Source organism: Peromyscus californicus, unplaced genomic scaffold, assembly GCF_007827085.1.
Source record: "Peromyscus californicus insignis strain IS unplaced genomic scaffold, ASM782708v3 Scaffold_7__1_contigs__length_154581171, whole genome shotgun sequence".
NCBI lineage: Eukaryota > Metazoa > Chordata > Mammalia > Rodentia > Cricetidae > Peromyscus > Peromyscus californicus.
In genome coordinates this window covers 131358441-131386102 of record NW_026294595.1, presented here as the reverse complement: position 1 = coordinate 131386102, position 27662 = coordinate 131358441, and the positions used below count along the sequence as shown (strand labels likewise).

General features: G+C 45.5%; 1 protein-coding gene across 1 annotated transcript in view; it reads left to right on the top strand.

Moving 5' to 3' along the window:
• Positions 1 to 27662, top strand: part of LOC128101010 (protein NDRG3-like) — a 37326-nt gene that overhangs the window by 4770 nt on the left and 4894 nt on the right. The window contains exons 5-10 of the mRNA XM_052723718.1: positions 493 to 553; positions 1263 to 1349; positions 15867 to 15923; positions 23925 to 24028; positions 25467 to 25532; positions 25649 to 25700. Of these exons, the coding sequence (XP_052579678.1) occupies positions 493 to 553; positions 1263 to 1349; positions 15867 to 15923; positions 23925 to 24028; positions 25467 to 25532; positions 25649 to 25700 (427 nt within the window). The remainder of the gene's footprint in view (positions 1 to 492; positions 554 to 1262; positions 1350 to 15866; positions 15924 to 23924; positions 24029 to 25466; positions 25533 to 25648; positions 25701 to 27662) is intronic.

The window sequence follows — 27662 nt, the reverse complement described above, 5'->3', positions numbered from 1 at the left end:
GTAGCTCAGTGATAGCGCACTAGAGGTTGATGATTAGCACCTTCAACACAAAGAAAACATGGGATGGACTAAAGTGGGTGGTAACTGATGGCAACATTCCCAGATAGATTTGACAGAATTTGCTGATGGATTTTGAGGTAGTGGAACAATGAAGATGAATTCCAGATTTCAGGCATTGGTCATTTAACCATAAAGGCAAATTTTAAAGTAGGTAGTATGGCTGCTGGGAAGTGTAACCATGAGGTCCTAGGTTCAATCCTCAGCGGATGGGGTTGTGAAAGAGAAAAAGAAAAGAAAGGAGAGGGAGGAGAGAGAAAGGGGGACAGTGTTTTTGTCAAATAAGGAGGGTACTAACGCTTGAGACTACAAACAAAAAGCTTACCCAAGTTCCCACAGCTACTAAGTGTGAGTCTGGCTATGCGCCCAGCTTGTATTCCTTCCATTATACAAAGACGCCAGTAAGACACTCGATTGTCCATCTGCCTTGTTCAGTGTGAAGAGCATCATTGGTATTGGAGTTGGAGCAGGAGCCTACATCCTCAGCCGATTTGCAGTAAGTACAGGAAGGATTAGTCTCAACTCCTGAGGCAGCGAGTGTGGGGGTCCCAGCCAGGTGCCTGCTTGTGTTGGCTTTGTAAGTTCCAGCTGCTCCAGCCACATGTGTGTGTAGAGGACCTGGAAATCCACACATGAGGACAGAACACTGTAAAGAGACCCAGATGCTGCTTCTGGGGGGATTGTTAAAGCCATGAAAAGTGAGCTTGAGAAGAACTGACACCATAATGTGACAAAACAATGGGACTGCACTTTCCTACCAAACCCTATGGAAGGACTCCTGCTGTGACATTCCTCCTGGATCCCAGGAAAGTGGTTTTGGGGGTGGCATTGCCTATTCAGATGGCTTCAGGAAAAACATTTCAGGAGCCCATGTTGAACCACAGCAGCCCACATAAGCCCCTATGGCAAGTGTTTTAGCACACTTGCTCATAAGGAAGTCCCCCTAGGAGTTGAACCACTGCAGCATGCTCTCCTCTGCTGTAGTAACAGAACTCTGGTCTTCCCTAAGCCCCCATGCAAGGGAAGATGGCTTGACAGCATTTTGAGAGACTGGTTTCCAGGTGCTGGGTCAGATTTCAAGAGGTATTATTGTCTGTAGGTGCTCCAGTCTTCCTTCCAGACAGAGGCAGTGAGGCTTAGCACAAACCTGCTTTAAGAGATTGGAGAGTGGGAGTCTCACACAGTTGTCTCTGTCTCTCTCTCAGCTCAATCATCCAGAGCTGGTAGAAGGTCTTGTGCTCATTAACGTTGACCCGTGTGCTAAAGGCTGGATTGATTGGGCAGCTTCCAAAGTAAGTACTAAATGACGGTGTCCATCTGTTCGTTTTCTGGTCCTCCTCTTCCCCTTATCACCGTCTTGCTCTCCCTCCCCCACCTGACAGTGGTACTAGAGAAAACCCATAGTCTCATGTATACTAGGGTACCGTTTTATCACTGAACTCACACCCCAGCTCTCATTTTTACCTTGAGACAGGATCTCACTAAATTGCTCAGGCTAGCCATGATCTTGTGAGCCTTGAGTCTCCTAAGAAGCTTGGGTTTCAGGCCCAGGTCACTAAACTAGACTTCTTTTGTTCCTTCATAAAAATAGCTTGGCTTGTTAACTTGTTGTAAAGTTTTATTTATTTTTATTGTATGTACTTTTTTATGTACTTATTTTTATTTTATTATTTTATGTTTTGCCTGTATGTATATCTGTGCACCATGTGTGTACAGTTCCCACACAGCCATCTTTCCAGCCCCCGGCCTTTTGTGAATACTCTGTTATAAATGTCTTTTACACATCACCATGTATCTCTTATTAAAAAATGTTCTGCATATAAGTCTTTTGCTAGATACATGTATTACTTGGATTTGTGTAGCTGGGACCAAATTACCCAAGAGAACAACAGAGGCAAGATCTTTTTTGACCCACAGTTTCAGACATTTCAATCTGTTGTGGCCAAGAGGTGATGGCATAACGGAGCAGTTGACATCTGGGCACAGGAGAAAAGGCAGTACAGACTCCACCCACTCCACCCATCCCACCCACCCCCGTGGCCTGATTTCTCTCTCTACATTGTACTGCCTTCTAATAATAAATACCAGGGCATTATGAGTCCAGGAAACTAATCCATTCACCAGGTCAGAAACCCAGGATCCGGTGGTTTGGGAAAGCCCATCAGCTATATACTGAAAGATGTGCCTTAGTGATTGTCTAAGCTTCCTCTTTACTGTGTGTAGTTTATGTATTTATTTTTATTGAATGGGCTCTTCGTTTACGGTCATTTTAGACAGGATCTTACTCTGTATCCCAGGCTATCATCGAACTTGTGGCATTCCTCCTGCCTCAGCCTCCCAGTGCTGGGATTGCAGGTGTGAGTCTTCTTACCCAGTCACATGGTGCTTTATTTTGAGATAGGGCATGATATATCCCAGGCTGGCTTTGAACTCCCTATTGTAGCTGAGGATGCCCTGGAGCCTCTGATTCTCCTGCCATCAGCTCCCAGATTCTGGCATTACAGGTCTGCACTGCCATGCCCCAGTCCTAAAACAACTGGTGAGCCTGTGGATGGAGGTCAGAGGACAACTTTAGGGAGTCGGTTTTGCCTTCTTCCTCGCTAAAACAGTCTCTCTTGTTTCTGCTACTGAGCAGCTTACTCCAGGCCATCTGGCTTTTTACAGGGGTTCCCTGGGTTCCAGGGATTAACTCAGGTCATCAGGCCTAAGTAGCTAACACTTTGATCCACTGAGCCAGATCCTGGTAGAAACGCTAGGCAAATGATTTTATTTTTGCTGTTGTTTTTGTATGTGTGTATGTAAGTGTGGGTGCATGTGTGCCTTGATGCACCTGTAGAGGTCACAGAACAACTTGCACAAGTTGATTCTCTCCTTTCACCATGTGGGTTCCAGGGCTTGAACTCAGGTCCTCAGGCCTGGCAGGAAGGGCCCTTGCGGGAGCCAATTTTCATCACTCGTACCCTAAGTGTCTGTGTTTGTTGTTATGTTGTAAACAGGGCTTCATTACAGGGCCCTGGCTCACCTGGAACCATTAGGCGAAGCAGTGTGGCCTTGAAACAGCAGCAGTCTTCCTACCTCTCCTTCAGAGTGCTGGGGTCACAGGCATGGGCACCCTGCTTGGCTTCCTAGGCATTCCTCAGTACAGTCAGGCTGGCAAACAGAATTAACCCTTGAAATACATGAACCTCATCAGGACAGCCAGGGCTAAACAGAGAAACTCTGTCTCAAATTAAATAAGCAAACAAACAAATAAATAATTTGGACCTGCCAGGCGGTAGTGGACCACACCTTTAATCCCAGCAATGGGGAGGCAGAGGCAGGTGGATCTCCGTGAGTTCCAGGCCAGCCTGGTCTATGGAGCAAGTTCCAGGACAGGCTCCAAAGCTACAAAGAAACCCTGTCTCAAAACAAACAAACAAACAAACTAATAAGTAAATAAATAATTTGCTCCTCAAATGTCTTCTGTCTGTGGACTGCAGTTTTCCTTTCTTGATGAATAAAATGAGTGAATGAATGATTGTTGATGTTTGCTATCTGAAAAAGGAAGAAATTTAATTAACCCTTAAGATATATCAAAGGAGAGAGGAAACCGAAAGGCATGCTGTTGACTTTATTAATATAAGCAATCACTGAGCTAAATGAGAAAAAAAAAAAGACAGGGGGCCAGGGAGATGGCTCAGCAGGCACAAGCACTTGGGCCGCAAGAATGTATTATAGAGATTCAGCTGTGGATTAAAGCTGTGCCTTGACCGGCCAAGGGTCCTGTCAAGAGGCAAGCCATTTATTAGGAATATTTGGTGCTATCCAGTCTTTAATATTCCAGCTGTCTTCTACTATGAAATTCCTGCATGACCAAATATTTTCAGAGCTGCTGGACTTCTAGGTAACTTCCCTGGCGGAGCCAGTACCTGGGTAAGGTCAAGTAGGCAAAGACAAGCAGGAGGGAGACACATAGCTTTGTTTCTTGTGCAAATGAAGCTCAGACCATCCCCCTGACCAGAGGCCTAGCGGCTTTCCAGAGCAACTGACAGAGAACAAAAGAGGATTTTACATGTCACGGTGAGAGGAAGAGTAACATTCCTGAGGAGGCAGAGAACCGCATGCCCAGGGAAAGAAAGGGCAGGCATTTTCTGTCCCTACAGAATGGCGAGAGAGAAGAGGGGAAGACAGAGGTTCCGTAGAGGGTAAGCAGATCTCTGGAAGAGTTTTCTGAGTGCCAGGAGTAGAGAGAGGCAGAGAAGGAGAGGGAGGATACAGAGGACGAAGATGAGGCCGGAAGCATAGGAGTTTGGTTGTTAGCAGGACTATGAGCTGGGAAACTGGACAGAACTGAAGCTATGGAAACAGGATTTCACCCCAAAGAAATAAAGTCGATGGATATAGAGCTTGGTGTGTCTAGAGTTGTTCCTGCCCTGAATGCCTGACGGAGCTATAGCTGTATTGATAGAAGTTTGTCTTAGAGGAATAACGTTAACAGACTTAAGATACCCTCAGATATCCCATGCTGGACGTAGCTGTTGGTTATGCCGCCGAGCTGCCCCTCGTGGCTGGTCACCGCCCGCGGCGGCCATGCCCGCGGAGGAGCGTGCCCGCGGAGGAGCGTGCTGATTGAAAGAATCTTAGCCATGGTTACCTTTTTAGAGCTTTATTGGGGGGGGGGGGGGAGAGACAGAGAAAGACAGAGAGAGAGAGAGAGAGAGAGAGAGAAAGAGAGGAGAGAGAGAAGCGGGGGAGAGGGAGAGAGGAGGACCGACGGGGGGAAGGAGCGCAAAGGGGAGAGGGGACAGAGAGAGCCCACAGAGGGCCCAACCGCTTTTTAGGCTGGGAAGCCGGCGAAGGCTGATGATGTAATTAAAGGACGTAAATAAGGACCAAAACCTTACATCCCAGACTTTCCCTTATTAAAAAAAAGCAGGTAGATGGGACTAGGGGCGTCGTTCCTCTCAAAAACTGCTTCCAGCTGACTTTTGGACGTTGGTTGGCTCTTGGGGGAATGGAGAAGGGGAGTCTTCTGAGGTAGACAGGCGTTGTGGGATGCTGTCTGTCATCTGTTTGCTCTGGAGACATGTATCCCTCTTGGCTGTGGCTGGGAACTTTCTGTTTGACAAGATGCTGGTGACACAGAAAAAACTTAGAGAAAAGAATCATTATTATTTTATGTTGACATTTATCTGAGGTAGAACCGGCCTGTCCCTATGGATTTTGAAACATGTTAAGCTTTATCAGAGACAGATTATTTTAAAGTACCTGTTTCCTTTACTGGTTCAGCATCTAGGAGACAGGTGATCAATTGTTAAAAGCATCTCATAGTAATAGATGTTTACATTAAAGTCTTTTTGTAGCGCCCAGACGCTTTTGGGTCTGGGGGTGTAAATACCTTTTAGCTGTTACAGTTTCTTATTTGATGATCTCTGGTCTCCGGTTCTGAGGTGGTCCTGTACCATTAGCTGAACAGTGAGTTAGAACAGGAAACTGGGAAGAGAAAAGCTTGTGGTACATGATAATTTTTTTTTTTTTTTTTTTTTTTTTTTTTTTGGAATTAGGGACAAGGCAAAGACCAGGGCCCTGTCTGTATGCACATGAGAAACACAGGCAGTGGATCTGGAATGAAGCAATGAGCTCTTATTTTAGGTGGAAATCTTTTTTTATTAAGTAACTCTGAAAGTGCAATTAAATCAGGTGAGGTGGTAAGGCTGTCCTCTGTACCCGACAATAAAGGAGAGGTGACATCCCAAAACTCCCAGGACTGAGTCAGTGGCTCTGGTGTCCAGAAGGAAAGAAACGGATCGCTTCCCTGCTGTGTTCTGGGTTCCCTGCCATGTCTGTAGCCAAGCCTAGGTCTGCTGAAGGTCTTAGCTTGATGTACCCATGCATCTTGGTGCCTGGGGGCAGTCAGCTGACTCTGTCTTTCTAGGTGGCACTTTTAACAAGGCTGTCGATGGCCTGGCAGGGCATTCTCTAGCCCGTGGCCTTTTCCTCACTTAAAACAGGGACCCAACAGCTTTTGGGAGTCAGCGAGTGCCAGCACTTGGCAATTTTGTTTTTGGGCTTTTATTTCTTCCCTGGCACACCTTAAATGCCACAGATGACTCTTTTGCCTGTGGGGTCAGGAGCCTTGCTCTCCAGATGCTTAAGTTTTAGTCGGGGAGGTCTGGGGAACAAGAGACGAATTTTACTCTATGTCCTGAATTATTATTATTTTTTTTTTCCTGCTGATTGATGGCTTAAGGACAGCTTTTGGAAGATCTGCCAGTAGGCAGACTATAAACCGATACTTTTTGGAAGACTTGTCTGAGGCTATAAGCAGTTTTTTTGGCTTAAGAGCCATCCTGACTACTGTAAACTTATTTGTATGGATCTTAGCCGCTTTTAGACCCCTCTGTGCTTCTCAAGGCAGTTTGAGATGAGTGGGTGGAGTTAAGGTGAGTTAGGGCGAGTCCTAGAAGCCGCCCAAGCCCGCCCACTTGAGCCCGCCCACCTCCGCGGAAGTCAGACAGAAAAGGTTGCACGTGGAGACTCAGAAGTGGGGAAGGAGCAGGGTTTCAGAACTTTAGCAGAAAGCTTGGAGATAAAGTGACTCTTATTTGCCCGTTCTCTGGTAGAAGTTCCCGCGACTCTGTTATGCGGCCAGATTTACATTGTTATGAGACCAGGTTTACCAGTGCCCGCCCCTATCCACCAAAATATCCGCCCTTTTGTCGCATGGGTGTAGCCGAGAGAAAAAAAATAAAATAAAATAACAAACCGGGATCAGACTACAATCTTGGGCGTCCCCAAAGAGTGGAGAGAGATCCATGAATCAGCTCAAGTTCACCATCCTCTTCGTCAAGGGATGTGAAGGGCTGCAGCTGCGCCGCATTGATCCACCCGGTAGACCAAGACAGCATTTACTTTCTCGTCAGAAACGGAAATGTGCCGGTGCTGGTGCCGGGGTGTCCGACGCAAATAATATAGCTCAGACTACAACCGCACGAGAACAGCGGACTTACTGTGGTGAAGAATCATGGCGGTGGCGGTGTGGGGGTCCAGCGGAGGCGGCAAGGGACGCGCGCGCGCTCGCGGTCTCGCGGTCTCGCTGGATGGGGGAAGAGGCGGCAAGCAGCAGCAGTCAGCAGGTCCTCGGTGTGCGGTGGTGTATCCGAGTATCCCAGTCACGGCACCATTGTTGGTTATGCCGCCGAGCTGCCCCTCATGGCTGGTCACCGCCCGCGGCGGCCATGCCCGCGGAGGAGCGTGCCCGCGGAGGAGCGTGCTGATTGAAAGAATCTTAGCCATGGTTACCTTTTTAGAGCTTTATTGGGGGGGGAGAGACAGAGAAAGACAGAGAGAGAGAGAGAGAGAGAGAGAGAGAAAGAGAGGAGAGAGAGAAGCGGGGGAGAGGGAGAGAGGAGGACCGACGGGGGGAAGGAGCGCAAAGGGGAGAGGGGACAAAGAGAGAGCCCACAGAGGGCCCAACCGCTTTTTAGGCTGGGAAGCCGGCGAAGGCTGATGACGTAATTAAAGGACGTAAATAAGGACCAAAACCTTACAGTAGCTAGACCCCAGGGACCCTAGGTACTCCATACACTTGCCTCCAAGGCTGATGACCTGAGTTAAATCCCTGGGACCCACGTAGCAGAAGAAGAGAACCAGCTCCCACAAGTTGTCCTCTGACCTCAGCATACACGGTGTGGCACACAATAAAAGTCAATAATTTTACTTAGAGAGACACTTCGGCGGTTAAGAGTGCTTGCAGCTCTTGCTGATTGTTAGTTTTTCGGCTGCGTTGTGTTCTTACCCTGCAAGGAAATGCCACGAAACACGACAGAATCCGCTAACAAGAGTTTTATTAAAGGTAAAGGGACAGAGAGTGAACAGGCCTGCGGGAAACACGTGTGTGGAGAAGAAGGAGGAAGAAGAAGAAGAAGGAACCGGGAACATGGCGCCGGATTTTAAAGGCTGGGCGTGAACAGATCAGCTTCACTACTACACGCAAGCGCGTAGATCACATGGCCACGTTGCGCGCCTACGTAGCCAATGGAACGTCACGGATCTTGGTCACGCGAGATGCCCTGACCCGGAAATGGCTATCCTGACCTGGAACTGGCTAGGTGGAAGTGTCTGTTGGGCATATGAGAACACGCCCGACCGTGGGGGCGTGTTGTAAACCTTTCATCCCTGACTCTTCCTTTTTTAAAAAAGAAAAAAATTGTGGTTGCCTGGGTATGGGGGCGACGTTTCTCTCAAAGACTGCTTCCAGCTGAATAGTGGGCGTTGGTTGGCTCTTGGGGGGCAGGGGGATGAGAGGGTATCTTGTGAAGTCCTGGGATGTTGGTGGGCAGGTCCTGGAATGAAGTTCTGCCGTCCCCTCGTTCTGCGGCTGTCTATCCGTGCTGTGGCTGGGAACCCTCCGTGCTGTGGCTAGGAACCTTCTGTTTGACAAGATACTGTTGACATAGAAAAGGCTTAGAGAGAAAGAACCATTATTACTTTATTTTGGAGTTGGCATTTGTCTGAGGTAGATCTGGCCTTAGCACACTTAAGGCACTGGTTTCCCTTATTAGGTTAGCATTTAGGAAACGCAGGTGATCAGTTGGTGAGTATTGAACAATGATAGATTATTGTATTACATTATTCCTTACCACCTGGATATTTTTGATGGTCCTTTTTGCCTCCGGCTCTGTGTGTCTACCTGAGAGACTGTGTCTACCTGAGAGACTGGTAGGGGAAAGGAATTGTTAGAGTCAGAAGAGTGAGTGGCTAGGAGGAGAAGTAAAGGAGCTGCTGGCGCATCTGGGATGAGGCGAATGTGTGGAGCGAAAGAAATGGACGCTCCTACCTTAGCTAGAAGATCCCTCCCCATTAAACGTACAGGGCAGCTTGGCACCACTAAGAATGTGTGTGTGAGAGGGATGCCTCTAAAAATACAATTGAGTGGTAGTGTCTGATGAGGTAGATAAGGCTGTCCCCCAACCCCGACAATAGGGAGACAAGCAGGAGAGGTGGGCCCCCAAAACTCTCTCAGGAAAGAGTAGGTAGCTCCGGTGACCAAAAGGAACGAGATGGGGCCGCCCATTGACCTTTATAATTACCCTAGGTTCCCTGTGTGAGATGGGAGTGGCCGGGGCAGAAACCAGGCAGCAGCAGTCCTCGCTGTAAGCCAAGCCTACAAAGTCAGCTGGAGGGTGGTCTTCATCTGGCGTTCCTATGTCGCTTGGGACATTAGGACAGTCAGCTGACCAGTGACCCTTTTGGCAACACTTTGGACAAGGCTTTGTCGGTGCCCTTCATGGGCCGGTGGTGCAAGCCTGGGCCCAATGGCCTTCTCTCCCACACTTGAAGCAGGGACCAGATGGCTTTCGGGGAGCCGGTTGGGCAGTGCTTGCCAGCATCTGGCAGCTCCTTTTATGGGCTTTTTCATCTCTACCATGGTACACCTTAAACGCTATCACCAGCACATCTGCCTGTGGAGTTAGAGGGCCGTTCTCCAAACGTTTAAGTTTATCCCTAATGTTAGGGAAGCTCTGTGAGACAAACTGGGTTATTAGCAGCTGCCTGCCCTCAGGGCTCTCCGGGTCTAAGCTAGTGAACTGAAGCAGAGCCTTGGTGAGTCGCTCTAGGAAATGAGATGGATTTTCGTCCTTATCTTGAATAACCATTTTTAGTTTTTCATAGTTTACTGGTTTTAGGGCAGCCTTACAGAGACCTGTCAGGAGACAGGTAATAAACCTATCTCTGGCTAGACAGCCACCCTGGGTGTTATAATCCCAGTGTTGCTCTCGGTCAGGAATCACCTCAGCTCCTGGAGGGTGTGAGAGGTTAGTTTGATGAATTTCATCTGCGTGAATCCTAGCCTGCTCCCAAACCCGCCTGTGCTCCTCAGGAAGTAAGTTATTAGAAAGTATCATGAATATATCATGAAAGATGAGACTATAAGATTGAGTTATATATTGAAACTGTTTAATAAAGGCAGCAGAATTAGAAGTATAAGAACCCAGCTTACTTTCTATCTGAGAGAGTTCTGCTAGAGAGAATGGAACATGAACTTTAATCAGTCCATCCACACCAGTCACCTCTCGCAAAGGGAGAACAGTGGAAGGTTTTGGATGGCTGGAATCAGGCAATTTAGCAGCCCGAGAGCGGGTGGTAGGAGGAGTGAAGTTTGGAGCTAGGGCAGGGCCTTTGGAACCGGCCGCTGCCGAGGAAGGAGCAGCTTTAGAATAAGAATCTGGAAGGGGAGCGGAAGGAACGGTTTTCTAGGATTTGGAGCTGGAGGTTGAATAGGTGGAGGTTCGTTAGCAGGATCTAGAGTCAGAGATTCCGGAGTCAGAGAATCCTCCGGTTCAGGCATAGCCAGGAGCATATGAGCAGGAGAGAAGGAATCCAGAAGAGACGGTTTAGCACTGAGAAAGAAAAACGCTATGACATAGGGCAACTCTTTCCATCTGCCTGAGCGCTGACAGTAATTAGATAACTCCCGTAAAATATCGGGATCTAAGGAGCCGCTCGGCGGCCATTTTTTGTTGTTTTCTAAAGCATACTTTGGCCATTTTTTAGAACATAGACGAGTTAGCTTAGGAATCTTTATGTAAGGCATTAAACTGAGAGGTTTTAAAGCTTCAACAAGACAGCCTAACGGAGAGGAAGGACTAACAGGGTTGGAAGCCTTGTTTCCCATGTCTGCAGCGGAGAGGCAGAAAAATAAAAAAGATAAAAAAACAAACGTGATCCGGAGCCAAGGCCCCAGGCGTCCCCAAGGCCAAGGACGGATCCCGGGCACAAGCCGCTCCTTGGCTCGTCAGCCACAGAAGCGGGGGCCCCTGCCACGTGAGGAAAGGATTCCCCGGGAATCCGGACAGCGTCTGCCGCTTCGTCAAGTCGGATGAACGTGTCGGCCCCACGTGGCCCCCAGGACGCACCCAACGGCGGTGGTCCCAACGCGAGAAATATCTCAGGCTGCAGACGTGGGAGAGGGCTAGAAATCTGAGGCCTGCGATAGGGGCCGACCGTAGCCAATGAAGACCGTGGTCGGGGGTTCCCCCGGTCTCAAGAATACTTGTGAGGTACCGGTTGTTCTCACAGATTCAGGAAACCGTTTACACTGGCCAAAAAATGGGGGGGACTCACCAATCGGAGAAAGCAGTGTTGCATGGAATTTCTGCGGTCAGGCAAAATGGAGAGCGGTCTGTCGCGTACAGAGCAGAGTGTTGCAGTCCCCGGTTTACAGGTTTCCAGGCGCAGGGCACCCGGAAGCGCCCGCTCGGTTTCGGCACCAAAATGTTAGTTTTTCGGCTGCGTTGTGTTCTTACCCTGCAAGGAAATGCCACGAAACACGACAGAATCCGCTAACAAGAGTTTTATTAAAGGGACAGAGAGTGAACAGGCCTGCGGGAAACACGTGTGTGGAGAAGAAGGAAGAAGAAGAAGAAGAAGAAGGAACCGGGAACATGGCGCCGGATTTTAAAGGCTGGGCGTGGACAGATCAGCGTCACTACTACACGCAAGCGCGTAGATCACATGGCCACGTTGCGCGCCTACGTAGCCAATGGAACGTCACGGATCTTGGTCACGCGAGATGCCCTGACCCGGAAATGGCTATCCTGACCTGGAACTGGCTAGGTGGAAGTGTCTGTTGGGCATATGAGAACACGCCCGACCGTGGGGGCGTGTTGTAAACCTTTCACTGATGACCTGTTTGATTCCCAGCACCCACATGGGAAGGCTCAGAATCACCTCCAACTCCAGTTCCAGGGTATGCGATGCCCTCTTCTGGGCTCTGAGGGCACCTACACTCATGTGCACATATCCACACAACACATGGATATACACATAATTTAAAAAAACAATAAAAAATATATCTCTAGGAGTTAAAGAGAGGGCTCAGTGGTTAAAAGCACATTAACTGATTTTCTAGAGGACCCAGGCTCAGTTCCCAGCATCCACATGAGCGCTCTCAGCTGCCAGAAGATCTGATGCCCTTCTTCTGACCTCTGTGGGCACCAGGCATGCACATGTGCATGTATGTACATGCAGGCAAAACACCCATACAGATAAAAAAAAAAAAATCTAAATATTTTATTTTATTTTATTATTTTAGTTTAGTTTTTTAAGACAGGATAGCTCTGGCTGTCCTGGAACTCACTCTGTGTACACCAGGCTGGCATCAAACTGCCCCCCCCCACCAAGTACTGGGATTAAAGGGGTGTGCCACTACTGCCCAGCCTAAAACTTTTTTAAAATAAATCTTTTTTAAAAAATACAGAAATGAGCCGGGCGGTGGTGGCACATGCCTTTAATTCCAGCACTCGGGAGGCAGAGCCAGGCGGATCTCTGTGACTTCGAGGCCAGCCTGGGCTACCAAGCGAGTTCCAGGAAAGGCACAAAGTTACACAGAGAAACCCTGTCTCGGGGAAAAAAAAAAAAAAACAGAAATGAGGGAAATGCATTGTATTATATATTATCCCATTTGCGTGGATCTCATCTATGCTGAAAATGATTCCTTGTTTTTGAGTTGAAAAGAAGCAGGGTTTTTGTTTGTTTCTTTGTTTGTTTTTGGTTTTTTTGAGACAGAGTTTCTCTGTGTAGTTTGGTGTCTGTCCTGGATCTTGCTCTGTAGACCAGGCTGGCCTCGAACTCAGATCCGTCTGGCTCTGCCTCCTCAGTGCTGGGATTAAAGGCGTGTGCCCCCACTGCCCAGGGAAAAGAAGCAGTTTTGAGACATTTTCATGCTAATATGTAAGTATTGCTGTGCCCTGGCCAGCAGGGTCTTCAACGGGCACCTAAAGGGACGGCCAGCGAATGAGAGGGGCAAGAGACACAAAGAATGAGAGCAAGACAGGACGTCTGATCAAGCCCCAAAAGTTTATTTTTCTCTCAAGGCATATATAGTAGGCAAAGGGGGTTGCGAGCAGGAAGGGACTTAATTATGGGCTGTTCGGCCAGCAGGAAATGTTGCTTTGGAGGTTATCTATCCACTCTTTTTTTTTTTTTTCTTTTTCGGGACAGGGTTTCTCTGTGTAGCTTTGCGCCTTTCCTGGAACTCACTTGGTAGCCCAGGCTGGCCTCAAACTCACAGAGATCCGCCTGGCTCTGCCTCCCGAGTGCTGGGATTAAAGGCGTGCGCCACCGCCGCCCGGCTTATCTATCCACTCTTGTCTAACTGCCTAATTGCCTAACTGCAGCTCAGTCACCTGATCTCTGAGAAGAGGCTCTGGTGCTATGGAGACTTAAGCAAGGCCTAGATCTAAGAAAAGAGGAGAGAAGCCCAAATATGGCAGCATGTGTGTCAAGGTCGCTTAGGCTTATGGCTCCCGACATTGTTGGAACCTACACTGTCCATGCACATGTGGAGGCCTAAGATTGATGCTGGGAGTCTGTGTCACTGCTTCACTTTATCCATTGAGGCAGGGTCTCTCAATCAAACCCAGAACTCATTGATACGGCTGTTCCTACTAATCAGCTTGCTTGGGAGTGACATGGCAGGATTGCAGATCGGATGCAACACCCTCTCAGCATTTGTGTGGGTTTCTGGATGTCTGGACTACTGTAGAACTCAAGTTCACATAGCAACCACTTTAAGCACTGTGCCATTTCCACAGCTCTGACATTTTTTTTTGCATTTATTTAATTATATTTTATTATTGTTATTAGCTGTGTGTGTGTGAATGTGTGTGTGTGTGTGTGTGTGTGTGTGTGTGTGTGTGTGTGTGTGTGTGTATGCATCTAGGCCATATCAGACTTGTAGCTATTGGAAAACTACCCTCTGGATTTGATTACCTTTATCCACCATGTTGGCCTGGGATCCTCAGGCTTGGCAACAAGTGAGTTTATTGGGTGAGCCACCTCAGGAGCCCTGAGAATTTTTTTAGTAGAAAATCTGATACCTATATAGTGTTTATTGAGTACCAGACACTGTTCTTTAATTTTATATATATATATGTGTATATATGTATATATATACACATATATATACATATATACATATATATATGTATATATATATATATACATGGATGGATGTGTATAAACTTCTTGTTCTCAGGACAATTCAGAAAAGTGGCATGTGAGGCTGGGCGGTGGTGGCGCACGCCTTTAATCCCAGCACTCGGGAGGCAGAGCCAGGCGAATCTCTGTGAGTTCGAGGCCAGCCTGGGCTACCAAGTGAGTTCCAGGAAAGACTCAAAGCTACACAGAGAAACCCTGTCTCGAAAAACCAAAAAAAAAAAAAAAAAAAGAAAAGAAAAGTGGCATGTGTTAATCCTACAGAGAGATGTCATTTGCCTAAGTTAAAGGTCCAAGACTCAACATGGTCATGAAAGCATTGGTCGTCAGTCAAATGGATGGGAAAAGAGCCTAAGTACCCATAATAAAGTAACAGACTTTCTATACAGTGGTAAAATATCTGACTAAAATGTGTCACTTGAGGGAAGGATGGCTACAGCCACGTAAACAGCCCTTGTAAGGAGGAGGAATTGAGAGTGTCAGGCCAGCCTGGGCTGCACGACTAGATCATATTCCAAATCCAAATAATTGTAATCTGGCTACTAAAGGAGAGGAGAAAATTCTCACATGAGGTCAAAATAGACATACACTATGATCTTAATTTTGTTAAATACATACACATACATAAGAAAAGAGGGAAGTAATTTGTGAGTAGTGGTTACATCTTTCTCAATTAATTGCAAATGATAGTTTTTCATGTTTTCTCCTTTCCTAATTTTATATAATGAGCATGTATACTTTTATAATTATTTATAAACAGTCTACCTATCACCAGACCAGATTGTGAACAGTCTGTCTGACCCTCCCCACATTTATTTACATTTGGGGGAATATTGCCTTCCCTAGCTTTGGCTGGAGTGTACTAACAACGCTGTTAGCAGCTGCTGTGGAATTCTCTCACAGTCAGACTTGTGTAAAATGTGCTCACCTGTCTAGTATAGCACCCCCGCACTTAGGTGTGTAACAACCTAGTGATATCTAAGAACACTCTGGGGCTCTGAGCATCAGGAATAGTGCAACACATGACGTGAGCTGGGTGATTAATCTCCTCCTCTTACAGCTGTAGTCTATGGCTCACCTACAGCCCAGGGGTGATTTCAGGCCATCTTTCCTCCTTAATCTTTCACCCATGTCCATGTCTCTCCCTCACCTCCTCCTGCATCCCCACCTCCAACTCAGTGCCTCACCTCCGATCCAAGTCCTCAGTAGGAATTCCATCTAAAGCCCAGGAAGAAAGCTTAAAGGGGAATTGGAAAGATCGTTTGAGCTGGAGATGTTTCTGAAAATAGACTGTCTCCAGATTTACACAGATTGCTGCATTTATTAGATATGAGATGCATCATTTTGAAATGGGAAGAACTGGGAGAAAAAAATGTTCAAAATGTGAGAACATTCTGTAAATATAGCTATTCCTCCCACTGCCTGAAATAAAGATGGCTAAAACTGGAAGGAATTTTTTTTCTTTGTCTCTTGCATTTCTTAGGTGAGATTGTAAGTGGATCTCTACCTGCCATCAACCCAGTGTAGATGCAGAAATAGGGGCAGGAATGAAGCAGCAGACTGCCACGAGTCTCAGGACTCAGAGTTTTGAAGGAATGGCCATTATTCCTTCCAGCCCTATTTCAAAGCAAGCTCTGCTCATACCATGGAAAGAATACTTAGTTTTTTCCTTATATTTTCCCTTTTTTTCACATTTCTTTGAAATGATACTGATCTGTGTTTTTGATTTGCTTTTGAAAGATAATATGTGTAAAGTACACCTTCCTTTAGTGAAGAGCCATGAAATGCTCACATATGCTCACTCTCCTAACACAGTTTTTATCTTGTAGCTCTCAGGCTTGACGACCAACATCGTGGACATAATTTTGGCTCATCACTTTGGGCAGGTAAGCACCTGTGCAGCCTGAAGATCTGGGTTTACTGGCTTGTGTGCAAAGCTTTGTTGTGCTTTAGGAAAGAACGAGGTACCTTGCAATCTACTGGATCCTGTAGTCAGAAGGGCATGTGGCCCTGCAAAGGCCAGGCCTATGGGAGAGGCTTCCCTTAGCCTCAGGGATCTTGGCACTTGGAGAGTGACAAAAATCAGCATCTCCCCCACCTGTCCCCTGTAAGCAGAATGCCATCTGTGAATGTTTGACAACACCAGTGCCTCACCAGACATCTTTAGAGCCATCAGGAGGTTCAGGAAAGGCTTCACAGAAATACAGATTTCAGAAGAAGAAGGAGGAGGAGGAGGAGGAGGAGGAGGAGGAGGAAGAAGAAAAAGAAGAAAAAGAAGAAGAAGAAGAAGAAGAAGAAGAAGAAGAAGAAGAAGAAGAAGAAGAAGAAGAAGAAAAGAAGAAGAAGAAAAGCAAAGAACTCTGAAATGTTATTGTGAGGGGAGCTTAGAGATGATCTTATTCAGCCCCCAGGAACTGATGGACACTGAAATCTCCAGCAGGGGTGACTGTGGTTCTGTGGATCAATCTATAACTTTCGGTCTTAGGGGATCAGACGCCCTCTTCTGGCCTCTGTGGGTACTGTGAGCATGGTGCACAGACAAGTTAAAATAGACAAACATACAGTAAGAATTTTCAATACAATTAAAAGAAAATCTGGGCATGGTGGCACGCACCTTTACTCCCACCACTGGGGAGGCAGAGGCAGCTAGATCTTTGTGAGTTCCAGGATACAGAGCCTGGTTTATAAACCGAGTTTCAGGGTAGCCAGGGCTACACAGAGACCCTGTCTCAAAAGAACAAAACAAAATAAATAACTTGCTTCAGATATCCAAACTCAGTTATTTTCCTCAGGTTTAGTGGCCTAATCATACAACAGAGAAACTGAGACCCGGATTTATTGTTATCCATATTATAAATGGAGTTGACAATAGTTTTTAAATTTTAGCTTTAGTTTTTGAGAATTTCATATGTGAGTGCACATGTTCACATTGTTTTCACCCTCATTCTCCCTGGAGTTGACATTTGAAGCCAAGGTCACCGCCAAAGCCCATATCCGTTCTTTCTTTGTGTCTTTGTGTGTGTGATATGTATATATGTTTGTATGTATGCATGTGGGTATATGTGTACATGTGTGTGCATGTGTGTGGAGGTCAGAGGTCAGCATAGGTGTCTTCTGTCTTGCTGAATAAGTCTGTTCCCACTAGTTAATTTTCAGCTGTAGGCATTATCTGCTTGTCACCAGGGCTTCTGGCCAAAAGGCTTGGCTCTGGGTCTGAACATTTATTTGCCCATATTAAAAGAAAACATTATGTGTGCATGACATATAGATTCTCATATGGAAAATTTAGTTTGTTTTTAGTTTTGATCAAAACCGGGAAGAGAGAAATCCTCAGTCTGTGTCCACCTTGCACAGAGGCACCCAGACCTAAGGAAAGGATGAAACAAAAACCACAAAAGTGTGCAAATGAGGGTTTACCTGTGTGCCTGTTGCTGGGACTGGGGGTAGCCTTCTCCTGGTGCAGGACTATTGGGGTTGCTATTTTCATTCCCAACATGGTGTTTCTCTAGGAATCCTAACTCCTAGAGCCCCATTAGAATTCCCTTTTTCTTGTTCATGCTTCATTCTATTCTATTTTTTATTCATGCTTCATTCTTGATGGATTTGGGACATTGTGCCACTGGGTTGGTCATCTGTCACTAGATTGGTACATGGCTTGTATCAGTGAACCTGAAGCAGGTAAAGATTTATGAAAAAGCTGGAGAGATGGCTCAGTAGTTAAGAGCACTCGCTGCTCTTCCAAAGGACCCAGGTTCAAGTCCCAGCACCTACGTGGCAGTTCATAACTGTCTGTAGCTCCATTTCCAGGGGAATCTAACACCCTCATACAGACATACACACAGGCAAAACACCAATGCATATGAAATAAAAATAAAAAATTTATGAAAAAAATAAAATAATAGAAGAGAGGAGAGAGAGAGAGAGGGAGGGAGGGAGAGAGAGGGAGCTGCATACTTACACCTAAGACTGGAAAACCACCGGAATACTGGCAGGAGTCAAGGCTGGAGAGATTGCTTCACCTAGTGGACAGATAGGTGATATGCACAGGAACCACTGGGTCCTCGTCTCCACAGCTTTCATCAGGGAATGTAGGTCACAATTTCCCCCTTGTCTCTGAACAAAGACTTTCTTTGAAGTCATCGGTGATGCTCCTGTGCTATCAGAGCTGGGAGGAGTGCACCCAGAGCAGACTCTCACTTAGAAAGGGAAGACATTGTAAAGAAGACCTTGGGCTGGAGAGCTGGCTCAGTTATTAAGAGCACCGGCTGCTCTGTCAGAGGACCCAGACTTAGCACCCAGCACCCACTTGGCAGCTCACAACTATGCCACCAGTTTCAGGGGATCCAGTGCACTCTTTTGGTTAACTTGTGACCTCATACACATGGTATACTAACACACAAGCAAACACACATACACATAAAAATAAAACAAATATTTTTAAAGCACTTTTTGGCAAAATTTAAGTAGAGAAACCAGTTTTTAAGAATGGCCCTTGTTAAGTTTATCTGGATTTAGATAATCTTTTTTTTTTTTTTTTTTTTTTTGGTTTTTCTGAGACAGAGCTTCTCTGTGTAGCTTTGTGCCTTTCCTGGAACTCACTTGGTAGCCCAGGCTGGCCTTGAACTCACAGAGATCCACCTGGCTCTGCCTCCCGAATGCTGGAATTAAAGGCGTGCACCACCACTGCCCGGCAGATAATCATTTTTAAACATGAATTATAGCCAGGATGATGATGCATGCCTGTAATCCCAGCACTTGGGAGCTGGAAACAAAAAGTATCAGGTGTCCTGCTAAAGAATACTCTCTCCCAGACCTAAGTGGAAGTGGAAAAGTATATGTTAGCACCATGTGTATAACAATACAGTTTGTGGTTTTTTTTTTTTTTTTTTTTTTTTTTTTAAGATTTATTTATTTATTAGGTATACAGCATGTATGACTGCAGGCCAGAAGAGGGCACCAGATCTCATTACAGATGGTTGTGAGCCACCATGTGGTTGCTGGGAATTGAACTCAGGACCTCTGGAAGAGCAGTCAGTGCTCTTAACCTCTAAGCCATCTCTCCAGCCCCCACAGTTTGTGTTTTTTAAAAGATCCATGTGTATTGGTAGAGGGAGGGGAATTTCTTTTTTTCCAAAGATTTATTTATTTATTATTATTATTGCCACTTATTCTAAGTTTGGAACATGTTTCTTGTTGAAAAAATAGTTACATCATGTTAGACATAATATTGACCTGGTGATATATATAATGCCATTGCCTTTCAACGTTGGATTGTCAAATCACTATTTTCTTTCTACACCTGAAAGTCATATGGTACAGTCACACTCACTCTAGGAGTCATTTTGACATGGATATTTCATTTGGTAATTAAACATGACATAAGGTGACACAAAAGTGTGTCCAGTTGGACAGGTGTGGACTCCTGATGCGTATTCGTAGTATTCAACTTGACTACATCCACAATTAGCTAGAACCCCAAAGTTAGTGGGAACATATGTGAGGGATTTTTGCTTAATCATTTTGTGTGGCATGTTCCACTTCTGAGCTAGATCTCCACCCCCCAGTCATTCGCCTCAGCAGAATGCCAAATGCCATTTATTGAAGGAGGGAGGAGGCCTTAAATACAGGCCTACAGCACAATGGGAGAACCCCGGAGGGCAGAAGTTCTCTACCAATGTTTTACAATCTTGCGTCTGAGCTGTTAACGCCCAATATGCAGAATACACAGACAAGGAACTTCCCTTAAGCATTCAGGAGGGTGGAACCCGGCAGGGAATTAGCATAGGGAGGATATCAAGGTCAAGGTTAGGAAGCAAGGCAATAGCTACATTTTCACAATCCTCTTCCAGCTGGTGTAGTACCTACTTTTCAGGAGTGGCTCTGTGCAACATTTATTGGCCTCCTGAAATTCATTTAGCCCCCTTTGAAGATACCTTAAAATTTGTGAGCCTGAATATAGCCATTATAAGACCATTAGTTATGCTCCTTATGAGCTGCCTGCTTTTCTTTATGGTTCTTAGTTGTTCTTTTGCAGAGCTGCCATCGTAAGTTGTGCTGGGATCAAGAAAAATGGGCCTTAGTGGTTCGTGTTCCTGGAGTTGTGACCATGCCAGTGGATGTCCACATGCTCCAGAAGAGAATTTGACATTGCTGCTGCCATTGTTGCTGTTATAGCAGTGGCGGCCACTGCTGCTACTGTTTCTGGGATTACCATTTCATAATTGGTTACTACAGCTAGCACAGTGGAGACCCTGGCAGCAAAAGTAGCTACCACAGTTAGTTAATCTTTCATTCTATTGGGCATGATAAATTTAATTCAATAGTTATATACATTTCAATTGGCTTTGAAAGTTATAAATTTGTAAACTCAAGTTCCATTTGCTTTTGGGATACCATCTTACAGGGACTCCAATTTGCAGTAAGGCTCGTTAAGGAAGGGAATGGCTCAGTTGCCTTTAGTCTACTGCTATGGGTGGGTTATGACTTCTGTTGGTCTTTTCTGTGTCGAACACACAGATTGCAAGCCCAGTGCCACTTTGAGATCTTTGGCAGCAGTTAACTCTGCAGCTCACACACGATTGAGCCTGTATGATAATGAGTATTCAGAGACGGGTAATACCTGGGGAGCACTCACCAACCTAAGACAGAGCGCCTGTGTGGCCTGAGCAGGTGTCTGCATGATGGGTAAGGTGACCTGCTGCCACACAACCTAAGTCAGAAGCTCATTTTTTAGTAAAAGGGGGACCTGTAGGGCGCTGGCCCCCATATTGGGTAGCTGTTGCCTTGCTTATTATATATGCAGTGTTCTGCCTACACATATGCCTGCATGCCAGAAGAGGGCACCAGATCCCATTATAGATGGTAGTGAGCCACCCTGTGGTTGCTGGGAATTGAACTCAGGACCTCTAGAAGAGCAGCCAGTGCTCTTAACCTCTGAGTCATCTCTCCAGCCTGGGGGGGGGGTACTTTCTATGATTCAGTTTTGCCTTAAATATTTGCATTAGTGACAAGGTCCCTGTTTGCCCTTCATATACCAATAATGCTGCACAGTAGACTCTGGAGACATGGAGACAGGAGAAAGGGAACCAAAGCCGTTATTAGGACCACGACAGGGAAGAAGACTTTACTGGGACTTGGCTGCAGATGGCTGTCATTAGGGAGACAGTAGTGATCACAGTGCGTGTGTGTGTGTGTGTGTGTGTGTGTGTGTGTGTGTGTGTGTATGTGTGTGTGGCCACTACCTGTAGCTGAAAGTTTTCCTGTATCCCACCCGGTTTGCAACCCAAGTAAAGTCCACTCAGACCCAAGTAAACACACAGAGGCTTATATTAATTAAAACTGCTTGGCCATGAGCTCAGGCCTACCACTGACCAGCTTTTACACTTGAACTCAGTCCATTTCTGTTAATCTGTATGTTGCCACGTATTCTGTGGCTTTTTTGTTGTTGTTTTTGTTTTTCGAGACAGGGTTTCTCTGTGTAGCTTTGCACCGTTCCTGGAGCTCACTCTGTAGCCTAGGCATGCCTTGAACTCACAGAGATCCGCCTGGCTCTGCCTCCTGAGTGCTGGGATTAAAGGCGTGCGCCACCACTGCCCGGCATATTCTGTGGCTTTACCTTTGTTCCATTTCATGCTGCTCCCTGGATGGCGGACTGGAGTCCCTAACTCAGCCTTCTCAGAATTCTCCTCTCTGCTTGTCCCGCCTATACTTCCTGCCTGGCTACTGGCCAATCAGCATTTTATTTATCAACCAATCAGAGCAACACATTCACAGCATACAGAAAGACATTTCCCCCATCAATTACCCACTAAACAAAGGCAGCAGCAAGCCTTTGGTCTTCTGGGGTGAGCTAAATGTTGGCAGTTTTGATGGGCACCATTTCAAAAGATGTCTTCCTTATTTATAAACATCCTGGTCTTAATGTTTTCGGCCATGACTTACTCCAGAACTGCCGAGTCTCTCCTGCTGTTGACATGATTGTCTTGCACAAACATCCTGGCCTTGTTATCTTGGGCCTTATGTAATGTGGAAGCCCACAGAGGTTCCCTAGCAGAGATCTGAGCTTGCTTTACCCAGCAGGGCTGCATTAGGGGATGGCTTGACCACGTGTGTGGTTACTGGATGTTTGGAAGGGTCTGCACTTGGCTGTGCTAGGGGGAGGTCTTTTGCCCTGCCCTTTGGCATTCCTATAAAAAGCCCTTTTGAACAGACAGAAGGAGCCGGTGGATATTGATCCAGGTCCTCCTGATGCTATCCTGTGTTTCTGTCTTCTCCATACTATCTTTCTATTTAAATATTTCTTATCCCTCTCTTCTCAAGCATACCTGGGAAAAAGTGGGAGCAGGCCTCCCACAATGTAGGGTTAGAGGGCTTGTGCTGTGATGGATGCTGAAGGAGCCCATGTACAGGGCAGAAAAAGCATACCATCTCCAAGGTAACGTTTCTGCAAAACATTTCCCAAAGGACCAACATGTCTACATGTAGAGCTGAGGGGACCTGATCCAAATATTAGAGCAGCAAAGGAGAGAGACACAGCTCCCGGCCTCTTGTCCCATTTTCATTGCCCATCAGATAGTTACAGGGTCAAATGAAGGGTCAGTGTTTTCAGCAAAAGCAGCCTTCAAACTTCTGCTGTTACCTAGGCAACTGTTATCATAACTCACACATCAGAAGTGTCGTCTACAGGAATGCTAGAGTGGGAGCAATGATGTATTGCCAAGCTGTGTGACTTCCAAAAATCAGTGCTAAGTCAGTTAAGGCTCAGTAAGCTGGGGGTGGGGCAATTTGATTTTCTTTAGTGACAGTTTCCCTGTTGTCTTTGATGTTTGTGTGGCTTCTCAGACCCTATCAGTTTTGTAACGGGTCATCTGTGAGGAATTCAGAGATATTTGTGTTTTGCCCCTTCAGCAATCTCTACCTGTCTCAAAGTAGCATTTATTCCCTTTTTTTAAACTCAAATTCCTCTCTAGGGGAACTGGATAGTCATTTCACTCTGATTATTGTTATTTGGACTGTTGTCTGTCATAGTATTCATTTCTTGTTTATTTGTGTGTGTTTGTGTGCATGTATTGTGTGCGCATGTGTATGTGTATATGCACGTGCTCAAGTGTGTGTGTATGTATATGCATGTGCTCAAGAGTGTGTGTGTGTGTGTGTGTTGTTGTTGTTGTTTTTTGGCTCTTTTGGGAACCTGCCACCCAGCTCCCAAATAAATCACACACGGAGGCTTATTCTTTTTTTTGTTTGTCTGTTTGTTTTTTTTTGAGACAGGGTTTCTCTGTGTAGCTTTGGAGCCTGTCCTGGAACTCACTCTATAGCCCAGGATGGCCTCGAATTCACAGAGATCCACCTGCCTCTGCCTCCCGAGTGCTGGGATTAAAGGTGTGTGCTTTTAATTATGAATGCCCAGCCTTAACTTGGCTTGGCTTCTAGCCAGCTTTTCTTAACTTAAATTATCCCACCTATCCTTTGCCTCTGGGCTTTTCTCATTCTCTTCTGTAAATCTTACTCTGTAGCTTGCTGTGTGGCTGGGTGGCTGGCCCCCTGGAGTCCTCCTCTTTCTCTGACTCTTAGATCTCTCCTTCCAGATTTCTCCTTCTGTATGTTCTCTCTGCCTGCCAGCCCCGCCTATCCTTTTTCCTGCCTCGCTATTGGCTGTTCAGTTCTTTATTAGACCATCATGTGTTTTACATAGGCACATTAACACATCTTCACAGAGTTAAACAAATGCAACATAAACAAAAGTAACACACCTTAAAATAATATTCCCCAACGTGTGTGTGTCTGTGTGTGCACGTGTGCATGTCTGTGTGTGTGCACGCGTGTGCACTCGTGTGCTCTCAGACTGTTTTCTCTGTAGCTTAGAATATGTTTTCTGCTTATTCTAGGAAGAGTTGAGGACCAATCTGGAACTGATTCAAAGTTACAGACTACGCATTGCCCAAGATATCAATCAAGGAAACCTAGAGCTTTTCCTGCGTTCTTATGATAGGTACAGTGTTTCCCATCCCTGTAGACAAAACACATAATCTCTTTGTTCAAAAGAGATGATTGGCATCTGTAAGAGAGAAGAGGCAAGGAACTTCCCCCGTGTTGTGTGAAAGGAGAGAGCACTTGAGCTTTGAGTTAATTGCTCTATGCTGGAATATTTCATAAGGCAGAAGTAGCCTGTGGGTGCTGAAATACAAAAGACAAGTTTATGTGTAGCTAGAGTTTTCCTGCCTAGCCCACAGTCAGGACAAATCTCTATCACCTGCCAGTCCCACAGCCGTCAGACCCAACCAAGTAAACACAGAGACTTATATTGGTTACAAACTGTATGGCCGTGGCAGGCTTCTTGCTAACTGTTCTTACAGCTTAAATTAATCCATTTCCATTAATCTATACCTTGCCACATGGCTCGTGGTTTACCGGCATCTTCACATGCTGTTTCTCATCATGGCAGCTGGCAGTGTCTCTCTGATTCAGCCTTCCACTTCCCAGCTTTATTCTCCTCCTTGTCCCGCCTATACTTCCTGCCTAGCCAATGGCCAATCAGTGTTTTATTTATTGACCAATCAGCAACACATTTGCCATACAGACCATCCCACAGCATTTATGTGTTCCAGAATTTACACACACTTCCTCCATTGTCAGAGTGAGGGGGGTGTGCTGATTCCTGTCCTGGGAACCACTTCTCAGGGTGCAAACACTGGTCCTTGGAGGAGGGAAGAGCCTGAGGAACTGGGTCAGTGTAACTTTCCCAGAGTTACACAGCAGGAGCCTGGCCGGGCTCGAACCTGCTCTCCAGGCTGTCCTATTTTTAGTTGAAATTCTATTAGTAGACTGCTTGTCTCAGTGCACAAGGTTCAGTGTTTGATCCTAGCACTGAAAGGAAAATCCTGTGCTAGACTGTTACAAAGAAATTCCTTCCTTCTCCTCAATCCCAAATAGTCAAAGTATGCCATTCCCTCCCCCTAAGGGACTCATTCCTACAGACCACTTGGAAAATTCATTAGACCTGAGGATTTCAGTTGTTTGAGTTTTAAAGTTCTCCCCCTTTTTAGCATCCCATAAAATCCCTGTTCCTGCTCTCTAGCATGCAGGGTGCCATGGAAACAGCCTCAGGAGAACGCTCAGGGCCCTTCCATCTTCAGGTGTGAAGAAAAGACCTAGACTGTCAAGCTGGAGAGATGGCTCAGTGTTTAAGAGCACTTCACTGTTCTTCCAGAGGTCCCGAGTTCAATTCCCAGCAACCACATGGTGGCTCACAACCATCTGTAAATGAGATCAGATTCCTTCTTCTGGTGTATACATAAAATACATGAATAAATAAATCTTAAAAAAAAAAAAAAGACCTAGACTGTCATACTCTGGATTACATGTCTAGGAAACACATGAAGGGCCATGATTTTCCTGCAAATGATACTGATTCTGCTTGGTTTGTCTAGACGCAGAAACCTGAAGATAAAAAGACCCAAACCAGGCCAAAATGATAACAGGCTGAAAACATTAAAGTAAGTCCTGAGTCTCCCCACCGAATGGCTGTGTATCTGCCTGTCATGACGAATCCATTGTCCACAGTGTTTGTGCTTACTTGCTGACTGACTCCTCCTCTTCCTCGTGTTCCTAGGTGTTCTACTTTACTGGTGGTGGGGGACAATTCACCTGCTGTGGAGGCCGTGGTAAGTATGTCCTGCTGTGAGCAGGCTGGGATTGAAGTGTAGTCAAATGTATGTGGCAGGCACACCACTGACAGTGTGTCATGGAAACATGACCACATGGGGTCATGCTGTATCTAATTGCACCTACCAGGTTTTACTGTTACATATTTTGAAAATCAATTCCTCAGCTGTGGTTGGAATTTTCTTTGAGCCACCAATCAGCTCTCAAATAAAGATATGGAGACTTATTAATTATGAATGCTCGGTCTTAGCTTAAGCTTGTCCCACTAGCTCTTTTAGCTTAATTTACCTTGTTTCTATTCATCATTTTTTGCCTTGGGACTTTTTACCTTTCATTCTGTATGTCCTACTTTCCTGCTTCCTTCATGTCTGGCTGGCTGGCCCCTGGTGTCTCCCTGGCATCTCCTTTTCTTTCTTCCTTTTTGCAAGCCTAAATTTCTCCTCCTACTTACTCTCCCTGCCCAGAAGATCTGCCTATACCTCCACCCTTACTATTGGCCATTCTAGGCAGGCAAGGTAAAAACAGCTACAGCTACACATCTTTACATAATTAAACAAATGCAGCACATCTTTACATAATTAAACAAATGCAACGTATCTTTGCATAGTTAAACAAATGCAGCACATCTTTACATAATTAAACAAATGCAGCACATCTTTACATAATTAAACAAATGCAGCACATCTTTACATAATTAAACAAATGCAGCACATCTTTACATAATTAAACAAATGCAACACATCTTTACATAATTAAACAAATGCAGCACATCTTTACATAATTAAACAAATGCAATACATCTTTACATAATTAAACAAATGCAGCACATCTTTACATAATTAAACAAATGCAACACATCTTTGCATAGTTAAACAAATGCAGCACATCTTTACATAATTAAACAAATGCAACGTATCTTTGCATAGTTAAACAAATGCAGCACATCTTTACATAATTAAACAAATGCAGCACATCTTTACATAATTAAACAAATTCAGCACATCTTTACATAATTAAACAAATGCAATACATCTTTACATAATTAAACAAATGCAGCACATCTTTACATAATTAAACAAATGCAACACATCTTTGCATAGTTAAACAAATGCAGCACATCTTTACATAATTAAACAAATGCAGCACATCTTTACATAATTAAACAAATGCAACACATCTTTGCATAGTTAAACAAATATTCTGCAATACTCAGCTGAAGCGAGAAATCCACAGAAGTCTACTTAAGGAGTATTAGGGAATTTATTAGCATATAAATTGAGGAAATACACTCACAAATACAGAACCAAGTAGACAGCTGAAGTCATCTTCTGATCTGCCCGGGAGCGAATCCACCTGGCAGTTCGATCACACCAGGAAGGAGGCCGCAGGGAGAAGGGGCTCGTGACCCTCCCCCTTTCTTTTAAGAGGTCACATACAACAGCAGGAAGCACTGCCTCCTTCAGGCCCATATAGCCCAAGGTCATGGGCGGAGCAAATATTATTACACTCAGCAGTCACAAGGTCTCATTAGCTTGATCAGTGTGGTCCTTGATGGTTGTGTGCTGCTGTCCACTCTGAGGCAATTAGTGCAGGGAAACACTATATACTATTTCAGAGTTCTGGCACAGAACCAGCCTTCCACCTGGGGGAAGATACCACAAATCTGCAGGCTGAGAAGTGGCTGAGGGCCTGTAGCCTTTCCCTGCTTACTTCTGTGCATTGCATGTTGAAAAAAGTGCTCAGTGTGAAGAATAAGGAAAACGTGACAAAGCAGGGTGGGCAGTTGTGATCCCATTACCCAAAGACAAACTTTTCTTTAACATAGCCGATTATATTAAATATGTCAGATTTGGGGGCTGGGTTCCTGGGGAAGGTGGCACCCAAGAGCTAGTTTTTTGTTTGTTTGTTTGTTTGGGTTTTTTTGGGGGGGGTGTTTTTTTGTTTGTTTGTTTTTGGGTTTT